This window comes from Mytilus galloprovincialis, chromosome 2, assembly GCF_965363235.1.
Source record: "Mytilus galloprovincialis chromosome 2, xbMytGall1.hap1.1, whole genome shotgun sequence".
Lineage (NCBI taxonomy): Eukaryota > Metazoa > Mollusca > Bivalvia > Mytilida > Mytilidae > Mytilus > Mytilus galloprovincialis.
The window spans coordinates 23732395-23749093 of record NC_134839.1 but is presented as its reverse complement, the minus strand read 5'-3'; the positions used below and the strand labels follow the sequence as shown (position 1 = coordinate 23749093).

The window sequence follows — 16699 nt, the reverse complement described above, 5'->3', positions numbered from 1 at the left end:
AGATTTGTTTTCTCTCAATCAATTTATGACTTTTGAACAGCGGTATACTACTGTTGCCTTTATTTTTCCGTCAGGGGCTTCACCCCCTCTCTGAACCCCCGGCCGATCAGTGCCTACAGTTGAATGAATACATAAAGCTACGCCCCTGATAGTAATAATATTTCGATCTAAAATTTCAATTTGATTTGAGGCACTTTAAAAAGACTGTACAAAAAGTATAATCACAAAAATACTGAACTCCGAGGAAAATCCAATACGGAAAGTCCCTTATTAATAGATTATTAAGTGATTATCGTTTGGTTTTTTTGGTCAATTTTCAGATTTGTCCAATGCGGTAAATTCAGGACAGCACATACAATTAGCTTCCTTTCAATTAAAAAAAAGATACAGTACCTGTTATTCATCTGAAGATAGCAAAAATATACCGAATTGTCTGAAAGGCCGCTTAACAGTACTTAATTCAGTCAAATTATATTTAATAAAATATTTGTTCAGATGAATTCAAGATCAAAATTACCGTTTAAGATTAAAATGCATTTGATAGTGACAGATTCATATGTGTCCTTTTAGTTTTAACCATTCATGTGTTTAGACCGATCACATACTCGAATAACAAATGCATATATAAGAGGCTTAAAAGTGATATACAGTAACTTTTAGTGATATTAAGATAACACAATATTGACTGCTGTACCCCTATTTTTGACATTTTTTACTCTTTGAGTATGTTTGTTTTGTTCATTCATCGTTGACAATATAATGGAATTTGATACGACTGTCATACAAGTGAGAGGTTTAGCTAGCTATAAAACCAGGTTCAATCCACCATTTTCTACATTAGAGAATGCCTGTACCAAGTCAGGAATATGACAGTTGTTATCCATTCGTTTGATGTGTTTGGACTTTTGATTTTGCCTTTTGATTTTTGATTTTCCTTTTTGAATTTTCCTCGGAGTTCAGTATTTTTGTGTTTTTACTTTTTAAATATGAAGTTTTAACAGAGATTTGCCAATTTTGAGTAATTATTCGACAAAATGAAATGTCAATACTACAACCAATGAAAAGCTAGCTACTATCTGATTTCAGTCAAACATTATTTCAATTTTGTTAAGAATATCCTTCACTGAATTTTTTTACAAACGTAAGCATGTATTGAATTATCCATATTCTTCAACAGCAATATATAACATTAAAATAGATCCAAAAACGTTCTAATATTGTTGTTTATAATGTATTGATGGGAAAGTTTTAAAGTAATATACTCCTTATTTAGACTCCCTACTATGAGAAGAAAGTCCTACCAAAAAATGATATCAAAGTATATGCTGAAAGATGATTTGAAATCATGCTATTTTTGAAGAAAAATGAATTGCCGATGTTCGAAGCTTCCTTAAATATGTCAGTGGATGGGTAAATACACACCAATGTGAAACCGACGAGGATGTATGAAGCAACCATTTGAAAAGAGGTCATCAATACTATTGCGTGAGGACTTCCCTATGATGTGATGTCTTATCACTTTTAATTATTAGTGATCAGTAGCTTAATAAGGAAAAGGGAAACCAGGGAGACCTAGAATCACTTGGCGAAGAACTGTTACAACAGAATTAGAAGCAATGGGCTACACCTGGCCTTGAAGGCATAAAACTTTGCTCAGTGCTCGGAGCACAAAAATCATGCTCGAAACATGAAATCCAGCAATTTGATTGGTTGATTTTCTAGTCTGAGAACAAAAATCATGCTCCAAAGTTTTATGACCGTGAGGCCAGGGCCAAGCCCAGAATATGGCTAAGGACAGAGAGAAGTGGAGGCAGTTTGTTGTGGCCTTGAAGAGGATAAGTAAGTAAGTAAGTAGCTTACAATGCTCTTCAACTTCGTACTTTATTTTGCTTTTTAAACATTTTTTATTCCAGCGTCACTAATAAATCTTTTGTAGACGAAGCATGTGTCTGCTTCATGAAAAAAATTTCGATCCTGATATCTATTTTGAGTTTATTAACACCTCAACTTTTTAATAATATTCAAGTCACCTGTGTGATTAAATATACCTTTCATTAAAAATTCTCAAAATAACTTTTAACAGAAGAGTTTGGTGAATAGGAAGTAAGAAAAAAAAAGGATTGCTGTGTGGTATTAGTTTTACTCATTGTTGAAAACAGTTTGTTGACCAATCAATGCTTACACCTGTATCATTTGGTCTCTTGTGAATAGTTGTGGGATTGGAAATCATAGATTGCTTATATAAAATTAAAAAAAACAGTGTTCTGATTATTTATTTCTAATAAGTAAAATGTTAAAAATCTTAATTATATAAATACTAAAAACATATATTACATTCTTATAAACAAAATATAAAACTAAATGAGAGATCTCTTATGACTATCAAATATATATAATAAATTGAATAATAGTGAAAAGAGTATTTGTACAATTTCAGTACTGTATCAGTCTAAATTCAAACATCGTTATGTTTAGGGAATCATGGTCTTTATTGGCAATGTTTTGCATTTCATATTACTCAATAAATTTCACTTCCATTGTATTACTAGGTTCTTTTATCACATAATAATGCTACTTTTCTGGTGACGCCATTAACAACAATTTTATTTATATAATTTTGAAAGCAAATACAGTTTAAGTACTGATTAAAAATTCGTTACTAGAGGCTAAGTTGTCAAATTGGCAAGAAAAATGAACACCTTATTGTAAAACATACAAGATTTTTTAGCTGCCTGTTTCTTTGCCAATTACATTACATTTTTAAAAGTCTTTGTCCTTTCACTATACAAAAAGGGTAAAATTTAACAAATTTGCAGATGGAATAAATCTCTCTACAAACTGATAAATTGTAAAATATTAAACTCATTGATAGTAAAATTGTTTCAGTATGAACCAAGTGCAGTGTTAAATAATGTTTACCATCATTTTTCCCTTTATTTACTGTAAGTTTAAAGAAATTGATATATTCTTTTAACAATATATTTATCAGGAAATAGAGCTTAAAGAGGGGGAAAGGAGGGATCCAGATCCCGAAATCCTGGGCTTAAAAACATGAAAACCTGAGGTCCCAAACTTTAAAAATTTAAATCCTTACATCATGAAATTTGAAGAAAAAAAATCCAGGTCCCGAAAGGGTCAATCCTGAAATCCCAAGTTTAAAAACACCCCATCCAAGAGTCCTGATGTCCTATCCCATCTCCTTAAATGTTTGGCCTGGGTATGAACAGTTCTATCACAGTGACAAGTTATATGCAAATATTGTTCCATAGGGCAATATGTTATTGCTTTGTTTTCAAACAAAGAGTTACTGTTTATTTAATTTTTATATATTTTTCTGTAGTAACTAGTGAAAATCTGACTTCCAAAGGATATAACTTAACTTAATGTTACACCCAACTGATATCATTTTATATTAATTAAAAAAATCAATAATTAATTTTACAAATTATCCATTCATTTCACAAAATATATTTAAATGTTCCTTTCAGTACATGTAATGTTCAAGTACTAAGTAACTGTATATATAATGTTTATAATAAATTACTTGTGTGCTTAACATTGCAACTACATTCTTAAGTCAAAAATTGTAAAAGAATATTTTTATAACAGTGCAATTGCTTCATACTAACAATCTCATCACTAGGATTAGCTAGTTTGTTCACTTATTGATCAATATAATGAGACAAATTCCAACTGCAACTCCCTAACACATAATTTAGCTGAAATGTATAATAAAAAGAAAAATTTATACACAATGATTCATTTCTAATTTAGCTCCATAAGATGATAAGCAACTTCTGTTGAGGCTTATTCTTTGGTCATTTGTTCTGTTGAAGGTTGCACATTTACATTATAAAAATCCTTCCAATTTTAATTCATTTCTTTTCAAAAACAAATTTCAATTGCATCATTTTGTTTTGATATATGTATGTACATATAGTGTTTGAACAATGTTATTCAAAAACAATGTAAGTTATGAATATTGCACATAAACCATGGTACTGGCATATTTTGTCCATAAACTCTAAAAATATTTATAAAACTAGGTCAATAAAAATCATGTCAAACAGTATTCATAGCTTCTTAGATTTGTATACACAATAGTAACATTATTTACAATTTCAAAGCTTACTGGTTTGATAAATCTAACAACATGTATAATAACAACAATGAACTTAGATTTTATGTTTACTCTTTCATCCAAAATGATGCCTCCTATCCTTTTATCTATAATGACACATTTTGACGACCTCCCCTATACTCAATAATTACTTCTTTGAAGCCTCTGAAGAATATTGCCTTCAAAAAACTGTTTCAGATTTCATGATGATAAGTCGCACTCAAATTTCACGATGATGAGTCACAGTCAAATTTCATGATGATGAGATGCACATTGAATCTGTGTCTCTATAAGGGTATTCAAAAGGTGGGAAGTTTTTGCGTCATCACAATCTGTTTGATGCAGTACTGATGCCATGCCTTAATCGATGGCAAAGAGAACAGGCAATATGACGTTTGAATGCTGGACAGAGACCTCAATTCATTGCAAATGCATTTAACTGCAATGTACGCACCATCCAACGTCTATGTGATTATCACAGTGCAACAAACAGTACAAATGACCACCCATGTACTCAACGCTAATGGCGGACACACACGCTACTGACTGGTGATCTGAATCAATTAAATCTGTAATATGATGGTGAAATGATGTGAATTTGATAGATAACAAGAGTATTCATATGCCCATTCAATAAAAAAAATGTAGCATTTTTTCTTTCATTAGGTTTGCCTTAAATTACTGCGACTTTTCTTTTGTGGTTCAGTATATTTCAGACATTCATTTTTGTAAAAACAAAAAAACCAGCACACAGGCCAATTGACTATGTTTCAATGTACAATGTATTTTCTGTATTTATGAAAATGAAAGTTTTCTTAATTTCAGCTGTAAATATCATTAACAATTTCATGGATCTTAATGTAATAACATGTTTAAAATAATTCGATTTACAGTGACTGGTGTAAAATGAGGAAGACATTGAACCATAATATAAGAAGGAAAGGGACCAAAATATATTGGAAATTCCTTTCACACCATAATACTTTACTTTTTTCATATCAATAGAAAATAACTTGAATATACGACAATAATCATCTCTAAAGACACCCTATTATGTTGCCAATTTATAAAATGTTGAATCTAGTCTCATGAGTCTTTTCATGTTAAGTTATCCTCTATTAATTTTAATCCATCCTCTTAACTTTTGTTGGCTCCTAAAATAAATTAAAAAAATATACAATAATAAAAATATGACAAAAAAAGCTATGTAGAATTACCATTTTATACTACAGTGACCCAACAATAAAATGAGAGGCAAAAGATTAAAAGATTTAAATTTATAGAAAACAAATAGCATCAATTCTAAATTTGGATCTGTACCTTGCAATAATCATTACAGCAATAATGAAAGCAAATTAAAATTAAAAAACAATTTTTTCAAGGTAAGTTCACTGTATACCCCCATTTTGGATAGTTCAATAGCAGTACACAATTGTTCCTAGTTCTTGCTTGAATCAGAAAATTTTGAGACACGTTTTATTTATGTGCAATTTATGTGTAAGAATGTTTATATTTGTACAAGGGAAAATAAGTTATTAATTGCACTATCCAAGATATTTGTATTTATAGAATCTGTTTGTCAACTTAGCCTCATATTATTTTTTTTCAGTGACAGCATTTTTACTTTTCACTTTTTTTTTTAAAGAAAAGGTATTATAAAACATATTTTATTTCATAATTCTATTGCATAGATATCTTTTATTTCACAACACAGTGTTTTTCATGAACAAACTGCAAATTTGGGCAATTTTGCAAAACTTGTAGCTTAAATAATAGTAATGCAAATCTTTATCTGTATACATTTGCCAAAAAATTGTTAGCAAACAACAATTACTCATGTGATACTGTAGGCTGTCTGACCACCCACTTGGTCCCAACAAAAATCAATTATAAAACAGTCCCTTGCTGGTTTATCTTGTGGACCGTTTTTCTTAAATTTCCCAACCTTGTCTCATGGTAATATCAAACTTACCATCATTATAAGCTGCAGGTTCTACAAAATGTTCACCATCAAATATCATTCTTTTTTTAACCCCGTATAGACCTAAGACCATATAGTGTGAGCCTGGTACCAAACCATCTTTACAGTGTACAAACTTTTTATTAATCTTTCTTGTAGGAAGATCATTACACTGAGAGGTATTTTGGTAATTTGTGTGGTCAATCATTTCTTTTTCTGTGTTTCCGGATGTCTTCAGTGATTCTGTAAATTATATTTTATGTCAACATTAAGTGAAATATGACAAACAAAACTAGAGGCTCTAAAGAGCCTGTGTCGCTCACCTTGGTATATGTGCATATTAAACAAAGGACACAGATGGATTCATGACAAAATTGTGTTTTGGTGATGTGTTTGTAGATCTTACTTTACTGAACAATCTTGCTGCTTAAAATTATCTCTATCTATAATGAAATTGGCCTTGAATGTGACAGTGGAAAATATTTTGTAAAAATTTACAAAAATTACAAAATTTATGAAAATTGTAAAAAATTGACTATAAAGGGCAATCACTCCTTATGGGGTCAATTGACCAATTTGGTCATGTTGACTTATTTGTAGCTCTTACTTTGCTTACATTATTGCTGTTTACAGTTTATCTCTATCTATAATAATATTCAAGATAATAACCAAAAGCTGCAAAATTTTCTTAAAATTACCAATTTAGGGGCAGCAACCCAACAACAAGTTGCCCGATTGGTCTGACAATTTTACAGCAGATAGATCTTAACCTAATGAACAATTTTATCCAAAGCAGATTTGCTCTAAATGCTTGGATTTCAGAGATATGAGACAAAAACTGCATTTTACCCTATGTACTATTTTTAGCCATGTCAGCCATCTTGGTTCGCATGCAGGATCATCAGACATAATTTTTAAACTAGATACCCTAATGATGATTGTGGACAAGTTTGGATAAATATGTCTCAGTAGTTTCAGCGGAGAAGATATTTTTAGAAGATAAAAAAAATTGCTTAAAAAATTGTTAAAAATTGACTATAGGTGTAATACCACCAAATCATGGTACGTCACATCCGGTTGTATACGAAAGAAGGCGTAAAAAAATATTCCCTTGAATTTGACAGTTGTAGAAAATTAACCCTGCATTTCAATGCAATTAAATTTTTCTGAGTCATAAACATGTATGTTGGGTGTCTGAAAGCATCATTCTTTTTTTATTTGATAGTTTTATAAAATATTTTGGAACGTTAAGGTTACATAGTTACCAAAGCAGGTAACCAGTAAATAACAGTGTAAAAATTGGGTTGTTTACTTCCGGTGATGGTTACTTTCTTATATGCAATGAAATGTAGTGTGAAATTTTCACTGTAGCACTGGAAAGGATTAAACTTTATACATGCAAAGTATTTCTTAGGTTGAAATAAAGGTAAATACTGTACAATTTTTTTAAAAGTGCCAATTTAACAAAGACTAATAGGGAAAAATCAATGGTGGTATTACACCTATTTAGGGAAACTACATGTGCACTCGTGACCTTATTGTACTTTCATTTTTAAAAATTATTACTAAACCAGTTCATACATTGTAAACATGGACTATTTGGAATGGATTGAGAAACAGAAAGCACGTTTGAGGTAAAATTGCCTTGAAATAGGGGTTTACGGGTGTTTGCTAAGTCAAATGGGTGGACAGACGAAGAAGCTGTATTTAGTTTACTGTCTTAAATTTTAAATTACCCTTACAGTTTAGTTTATACAACATGTGAATTTTCATTTCAGTGTTAACCATGTTCTGAAGAGCATTCTGTTGAAAAATCTTATGTGTGAATTGGTCTGCAGATGACACTTCAGCATTAAAGTATGTATCAACTAATGTTTTTTTTGTTTGTTTTGACCGCAAAAGTTTACAATTTGCCATTGTGCCGTCTGCATTTTGAACTGACAATAAATCATTTAAACACTTATTTGCCCTGGATTTAAACACATCAGAATCCAGTCTCACATACTTAAACTTAATAATTCTTACCAATTTATTTTTTTTACCAGCATTCCAAGGGACATAACCCTTTTTAAAAACATTTTGAGGTATTTTTTTATTACTCTTTCTCCCCATTTTCTAATGTAAAATACAAGAAAGTGGACTTTTTGTGTAAATCTATTAGAAATATACTGTTATGAGTAAATAAAAAGACTTTGATACTAGAAACAATAAATGATTGACTGAAAGGGAACCGTTATTTGTCACACTAGGGGAACAGACCAAAAACTCAAGTTACACATAAGGGCTTATAGAAACTTCCGTGTATACTGTTAACATTTATAGAGACAGTTCTTTCAGCTAAAACACTTTAATTATTGATTTAACATTACATTTGTTTCATTTTTTGGGGAAAATAATCACATTTGTTTTATTTTTTTGACAAAAGATATCAAGTTTTGATGAAAAAAGAAGGAAGAAGGAAAAACAGATCAAAACAGATCTTCAAATGAACTCTAAAAGGTGCAATAAAATTGTTTATCATCTTAAAGTTGTCTTTTGTATCCTATTTAATTGTTTGAATGCATAGATCATGAGTATATGATCAGATATAAGTCAACACTGCATTTTATAATGATACACTGAAATTAGGATTTTTCGAAGAAATTAGACTGAAATTGCCGTAGGATATGGCCTTACACTATAGTGATTTTCTCTGAAACTATAGCTCTGACTGAAACAAAACTTGACAGTTATGCATGAAATAACTTGCAATTGGAGGGGAAAAAATTACATTAAGTTTATTTGACATTTAGGTGTTCTTTAGGTGTAATACCACCAAATCATGGTACGTCACATCCGGTTGTATAAGAAAGTAGGCCTAAAAAAATATTCCCTTGAATTTGACAGTTGTAGAAAATTAACCCTGCATTTCAAAGTTCTTAAATTTTTCTGAGTCATAAACATGTATGTTGGGTGTCTGAAAGCATCATTCTTTTTTTATTTGATAGTTTTATAAAATATTTTGGAACGTTAAGGTTACATAGTTACCAAAGCAGGTAACCAGTAAATAACAGTGTAAAAATTGGGTTGTTTACTTCCGGTGATGGTTACTTTCTTATATGCAATGAAATATAGTGTGAAATTTTCACTGTAGCACTGGAAAGGATTAAACTTTATACATGCAAAGTATTTCTTTGGTTGAAATAAAGGTAAATACTGTACAATTTTTTTAAAAGTGCCAATTTAACAAAGACTAATAGGGAAAAATCAATGGTGGCATTACACCTATAAAGGGCAATTACTCCTTAAGGGGTCAACTGACCATTTTGGTCATTTGACTTATTTGTAGATCTTACTTTGCTGAACATTATTGCTGTTTACAGTTTGTCTTTATCTATAATAATATTCAAGATAATAAACAATAAACAGCTGCGCCATGAGCGCATGATACACCAGACGTCTTTAGTGGAAGTTGTATGCAATAATTATAAATAGTTTCTGAGAAAGTTTTAAGCAACAACCATTTATTGTGTTTGAGACACGGCGGGACATGTGAAAATTTTGAATCATCACCGAAAAGTATAGATATTAAGATTAATATAACATAGAAGTGTATAAAGTTTTAAGCAATAATCAAGAATCATTTTTGAGATATGGTGCGACATGTGAAAAAAAACACACCCCTGTTTTAGTTACAAAGTGCCGTAACTCAAAAAGTATACAGATCATTTGACCATCATAAGAGACAACTATCTTAAGTTTCATGAAATTTGGATAAGTCGTTCTCAAGTTACGGTGCGACATGTTTACGCCAGACAGCCAGACAGACAGACGGACAGACTGACAGACGGACAGACAGACAGACGGACAGACAGAAGGATGGACACCAGACATTTGTATACCATAATATGTCCCGTCAAAATTTTGAAAGGCGTATAAAAACGACAAAATTTCCTTAAAATTACCAATTTAGGGGCAGCAACCCAACAACGGGTTCTCCGATTCATCTGAAAATTTAAGGGCAGATAGATGTTGACCTGATAAACAATTTTACCTCATGTCAGATTTGCTCTAAATGCTCTGGTTTCAGAGATATAAGCCAAAATCTACATTTCACCCCTATGTTCTATTTTTAGCCATGGCGGCCATCTTGGTTGGTTGGTTGGCCGGGTCAACGGACACATTTTTTAAACGAGATACCCCAATGATGAGTGTGGCCAAGTTTGGTTTAATTTGGCCCAGTAGTTTCAGAGGAGAAGATTTTTGTAAAAGTTAATGACGGACGACGCCCGACGACAAGTGATGAGAAAAGCTCACTTGGCCCTTTTGTAAAAATACAAGAACAAGAATGTGTCCCCAGTACACAGATGCCCCATCCGCACTATCGTTTTCTTTGGCATAAAAAAAAAGAAAGATCATTTCATAGGAAACATGTTTACTAAGTATCAAGTTGATTAGACTTCAACTTCATCAAAAACTACCTCGACCAAAAACTTTAACCTGAAGCAAGACGAACGAAGAAGGGACGAATGAACGAATGGACCGAGGAACAAACGGACCAATGGACGGACGCATGGACAGATGAACGAACCCACAGACCAGAAAACATAATGCCCATAAATGGGGCATGAAAATAAGTTATTCTTTTCTATACATCAATTATAAAGAACATCCATGTATGAGGCTTGGGACTATTATACTAACATTAGTATAATAGTCCCAGATGTGGCAAAAATATTTTGCTTTGAGCAATTTATTCATTTATTGTTGGTGTTAAACATCACTTTTAGCAATCCTGGCTATATTGTAGACACCAGTTTTAATTGGCAGACCTATTTTAAGAAGATTGGAGTCTTACACTAGTGTGGGGTTCATACTCACACCCTCAGTGTTGATAGGCTAGTGATACTGTAGATAAACTACTTAGATCACTTGCACACAGGCCACAGAAGTCCCCCTTTTGTATTGAAGTAAAAAATAATTTGGTTTTAAATAGAAAAAGACAGCAGAAAGGAACACAAGTAAAGTTAAAATAGATTTGCGCTTCAAAATTTTGACGATACACTTCTATTTTCATCCTAATGAAAACCATTTTTTTAAGGAGACATTTTATGTTTTTAGATATAGCGATGCGAGTAATTATTGCAAAACATATTGAATAATTTGATTTAAATTGACTTTTCTCAAATAAAACAGTTCTACCAATTGTCTTAAAATTGATATAACGTTGCCACTTAATTTTCCACTTTATAAATATGAAAATGATAGGATATCATTGAGTTTTTTGATTTTTTTTGAGGCTTCGTAATATCTATTATGTAGGAAAATCAGATTTTAGGATACCACACTACAATTACTTATAGTTATCCAGTGCTTTATTCATGCTTTTTATACTTAAAAACTATTCGGTGACCCTGTAGTATGAATTATATATAATATGTTTATGCCCTATTTGGCACAACTTTTTGGAATTTTGGGTCATCAATGCTCTTCAACTTTGTACTTTTTTGGCTTACTTTACTTTTTTTATCTCAGTGTCACTGGTGAGTCTTATGTAGACAAAAAGCATGTATGGTGTATTAGATAATAAGCCTGGTACCTTTGATAACTACAGTCGACTCTCGTTATGTGGAAGTCAGCCGGACCAGAGAAATATTTCGAGATACACGTAGTTCGACTCAAACGAACACCGGAAGTTCGACACTCTAAGGGACACAACTCTTGCTTAGCTTGGTAAAGCTAAAATAAATCCGGGTGAATATGGCAAGGGGATCGATATTCTAGTATCAGATCGATGTATTTGTATGTCACAGTCTTTTATTATTATAATGACTTTTAATTTTACTTATTCAATTGTTTCAATTAAAAAAAATCCTATGGCTTTTCTAAGAGAGTAATTTCCAATCGACAGTTTCGTAATTCAGGTCGCTAATAGCTGACAAAATTGTTTATTCTCGGATACAAGAGATTTAAGAAAATTTTGATTTCTATTCATTTTGTTTTATCTCACTCTTTCTTTTCAAAAGAATATATAACAAGATTAAAGACGCCGTTTGAGTAGTTTTTAGGTGATCATCAACGGAAGCCATAATCCTCACTTTATACACACCCAAGCTCATTAGTGTAAATCACAAATTAATTGTTTTGTAAACAATTTAAATACTTTTTCATGAACATTAACAATGTATCACTAATTATTTATAAAAATTCTATAAAAGATAATCTTAGGTAAACACTCATGGAAATAGCATTTCATAAATCAATACAGTGGTCAGTGACCGGAAATTTAATTACACGTGTATTGTCAGATTAACTCTTTAATCCATTTAAATCCCAGAGGTCATGTTTTGACATATGTGTATTAGTTCGAGATAAAAAATAAATTTTGAATGCTTTTGTCAACCTTGGGACCGTAAATTTAGTTCAACTCAACCGAAATTTCGACTCATCCAATTTCGACTCATCAGGAGTCGAATTACATACTTTTGTATGGAATAAAGTTCGGGACCACGTGAAAACTTCGACTCATCCGAAATTTCGAGTCAACCGAGTTCGAGACAACGAGAGTTAACTGTATTTGTATGTCAAAATGTCATGTTGTAATGTTTATTTGTGTATTTCTCTGTCCTGAATGTTCTTGTATTTCTGTACTGTAGCCTGGTCATGTAATGTTGTCATTATGGTGTTATATTTAATATTGCCATAAAAGCGTGAGGTTTGGCTAATCACAAAACCAGGTTCAACCCACCAATTTCTTAATATGTCCTGTACCAAGTCAGGAAAATGGCAGTTGTTATCTTATAGTGCGATTCTGTGTGTGTTGCATTGTGGTTTTGGTTGCAGTGTTTCTGTTGTTTCGTTGTTTTCCTCTTAAAGTTGATGTGTTAACCTCAGTTTTAGTTTGTAACTCACGATTTGTTTTCTCTTAATCGATTTATGACTTAAGAACAGTGGTAAACTACTGGTGCCTTTATAAATGTACTTTTACAGTTCCTCATGACCTAGTTGAAAACAAAATTTCATAGAATTCTGTGAGATCACAAATTTAGGTACCTATTATACACAGGGTAAAACTATTAATGGTCGTCTTTAGAGCATGTGGTATTATATTACAGTTTCATGAATTATCATTACATTTCTAAAGTACCTTTTGGCTGCAGACTTTGGTAGTGAGTTTCCCAGTAATGCCCTACTAACAATGGAAGTTTCTCATTACACTCCTCTCCACCATTCACCCAAACTAAACTGTCATCTTTATCTGTATCAGGAGAACTGGTTACTATGATGATATTTTGCTCCAACATTCTCGCCATGGTAACAACTATCACATGATCTGCCCACTCCATGTTCTTTGACATGGATTCACAATACTCCATGAAATCTCCTTCTAACTCAACAAAATCTCTCAGGTTGACCAGCTCCCCGTTGGCCTATAAAATGTTTAAAAAAAACAATCCTTTCATCAATAAGGTATCTAGATAAATACAGTTTGTATTGAAGCGTTTTACTATTGGGTAAAAGATTGCTTACTGTGGATTCATTATTATTCGTTGGATACCAATTTTTGTCTTTTGGTGGGTGCAGGTGAACCAAAAATTTAAATGTTCAACAAACTACATACCTTCTATAGGCCTGGTATGAAGATATTAGTAAAACAATGAAATCTGATACCCAAGAAAATGCAAGTTCTCCTCAATCCACGAAAATAAATGAATCCACAGTTATTGTCTGATTAACTAAATAATTTATATATTATGAACACATCCTTGTCACATTAACAAAGAGTCCCTAACTACTGTTACAATTAGAACTTGTATCATAAGCTCATTATGACTAGAAATGATAAGTTAAGAAATATAAAAACAACAATAATAATTGGATAAGATTTGGAGGATAGATAACTCACTGTGTAAGTAGGCTTTATCTTTAAGTAGGTTGTTACTTCTTGTCTCAGAAGTTCTGGAGATTTCCTTGGTAACTGAAGTCTGTCTAGCTGTGAAGAAATAGCTTCAAAGAAACAATTACCATTGCCTGGTGTCCTACCAAGGAATTCCATACCATGGAAGTTACAGTACTGCTTCAATCTTTCTTCAACATCATGCTGCTTAGAGTAGTCAGCTACAGATTGTTTAATAGCTTTATCAAGATCCTCAGGACTGAAGCAAGTTTTAGGCTTACCTATAACATGTATAAAAGAAATACAGAGGACATGAATATACCACATTTCCATTTTTGATCTATGAAAATAAGGTTAATGACCATGTACATGTGACAGATGGAAACTTCTTTACATAAGGCATTTTTATACAAAGTGTGTACCAGCCAAGTCTTCTATCCCTAGAAATATCTGCTACTAAATTAGCATCACTTTGTCTTGCATTTTGCATTTTGAAACTCTCGTATCTGATGTCATTTCCAAATTTCACATTCTTATGTTAAGTGAACACTTCAATCAGAGCAAAGATTGAAACTTGGCATATAATTTAAATGCCTTCATCCTAATGTTGTTTATTTCTGTGTCATTTGGTCTCTTGTGGAGAGTTGTCTCATTGGCAACCATACCACACCTTCTTTTTTATGTGCACTATGTTTCAAGTTGGTGTGACCAGACTTTTATGGTAAAATAAAAACTTTACATCTGTAAACTGATAAGTATCTTAGCTCACAGTGATTTATCATGTACCTGCTGTTGGTGACGACCTTCCAGTCCTGGTTTCTGATCCAAAATCTAGTTTAATACCAAACGTGTTACATAAAGATGATAGTTCTTGATCAGCTTCATCTACATCTATCAACAAATACAAAGTTAACACAATGAGTTCTATGTTCAGAAATAGAGATAGCAGTGAATTTCGAGTAGGTAAGCTTACTAAAACAAAAACGCAGGCATTTTCATGCTAAGTGTATCCAAACTCTCAATTTAAAGTATAGAAAAACTGGAAGTAGTAGCTAAAGGAAAGTGTGACAAAATATGGTAAGTTCAGTAAACATATTGAAAATTTCAAAGTTTCTGTTAACAGGAAGTAGGTGTCAGACAGATCCTTAAATCATCATTGGATTTCTACAGCACTTAACCAAAAATGTTCTTTTTAATGTGTTAGGCACCCCTGACGAACTAAAATAGGTAGGCTGAAAATAAAAGTATATTTTTTATGGTCCCAAGAAAGTTTTTGTACATAGTTTTCATAAAAACACATGAAATCTGATTTAGTGGTTTGAGTTGTATTAAAAAAGGAGGGAACAGTCTATGTTGTTATTCTACAGCAATCATTAACAAGCTTACACTGAGGTTGTCAATTCAAAATGCAAATGATAGGTGCATTCAACTCCAATTTTAATGAAGTTTGAAAACCTTGATGTTAAGTAAAACTTACATGACTGTAGGCAATGTTCACATTTCAGTGTATAAATTTCTGCAGTAATAAGTGACCACAAAATATTTATTCCACAATTTTGTTAAAGACTTTTTTTATGTCTCAAAATATATATTGTCTGGAAACAAAATTTGTCTAACCATGTACCAATTATGGTTATTAATTATAAAAGTCATTTACTTATACTATACATGTACCAAAATTTTATGTGCTCATCATGTTTCGGACAACTAGGTGTTTTAAAACATTATGCAGTTTCTTAAGAACTTTATAACAACTAAATTACTCACCATCAAATATTGTATTTCGAAGGTCTTGTGTGTCTTTGTGTGTCCACAAAGGTTCAAATGTCGTCTTTATAGATCTGACCAGTTTGGTACATACACTCAAAATATCTTCTTTTATAACTTTCTGCAATTATAAAACTAGAGGCTCTAAAGAGCCTGTGTCGCTCACCTTGGTCTATGTGAATATTAAACAAAGGAAGCAGATGGATTCATGACAAAATTGTGTTTTGATGATGGTGATGTGTTTGTACATCTTACTTTACTAAACAGTCTTGCTGCTTACAATTATCTCTATCTATAATGAACTTGGCCCAGTAGTTTCAGTGGAAAATGTTAATAAAAATTTACAAATTTTATGAAAATTGTTAAAAGTTGACTATAAAGGACAATTACTCCTTAGGGGGTCAATTGACCATTTCGGTCATGTTGACTTATTTGTGAATCTTACTTTGCTGAACAGTATTGCTGTTTACAGTTTATCTCTATCTATGATAATATTCAAGATAATAACCAAAAACAGCAAAATTTCAGGGGCAGCAACCGACAACCCGTTGTTGGGTTGCTGCCCAACAACATGTTATCCGATTCATCTGAAAATTTCAGGGCAGATAGATCTTGACCTGATAAACAATTTTATCCATTGTCAGATTTGCTCTAAATGCTTTGGTTTTTGAGTTATATAAAGCCAAAAACTGCAATTTACCCCCTATGTTCTATTTTTAGCCGTGGCGGCCATCTTCATTTGATGGCCAGGTCACGGGACACATTTTTTAAACTAGATACCCCAAAGATGATTGTGGCCAAGTTTGGATTAAGGCCCAGTAGTTTCAGAGGAGAAGATTTTTGTAAAAGATTACTAAGATTTACGAAAAATTGGTAAAAATTGACTATAAAGGGCAATAACTCCTAAAGGGGTCAACTGACCATTTCGGTCATGTTGACTTATTTGTAAATCTTACTTTGCTGAACATTAATGCTG

The 16699-nt window shown here is 32.0% G+C and overlaps 1 protein-coding gene across 2 annotated transcripts in view; it reads right to left on the bottom strand.

Annotated features, from left to right (window-relative positions):
- Positions 1-2257: 2257 nt before the first annotated feature.
- The window catches only part of LOC143063187 (nuclear GTPase SLIP-GC-like), a 49328-nt gene continuing 34886 nt past the window's right edge, over positions 2258-16699 (bottom strand). The window contains exons 16-21 of one of the 2 annotated variants that reach the window (XM_076235176.1): positions 15724-15844; positions 14743-14847; positions 13966-14237; positions 13207-13489; positions 6093-6323; positions 2258-5274 (exon numbers count right to left, since the gene is read on the bottom strand). In XM_076235176.1, the coding sequence (XP_076091291.1) occupies positions 5258-5274; positions 6093-6323; positions 13207-13489; positions 13966-14237; positions 14743-14847; positions 15724-15844 (1029 nt within the window). In that variant the 3' untranslated portion in view covers positions 2258-5257. The remainder of the gene's footprint in view (positions 5275-6092; positions 6324-13206; positions 13490-13965; positions 14238-14742; positions 14848-15723; positions 15845-16699) is intronic. The other variant, XM_076235177.1, reaches the window with a different exon arrangement.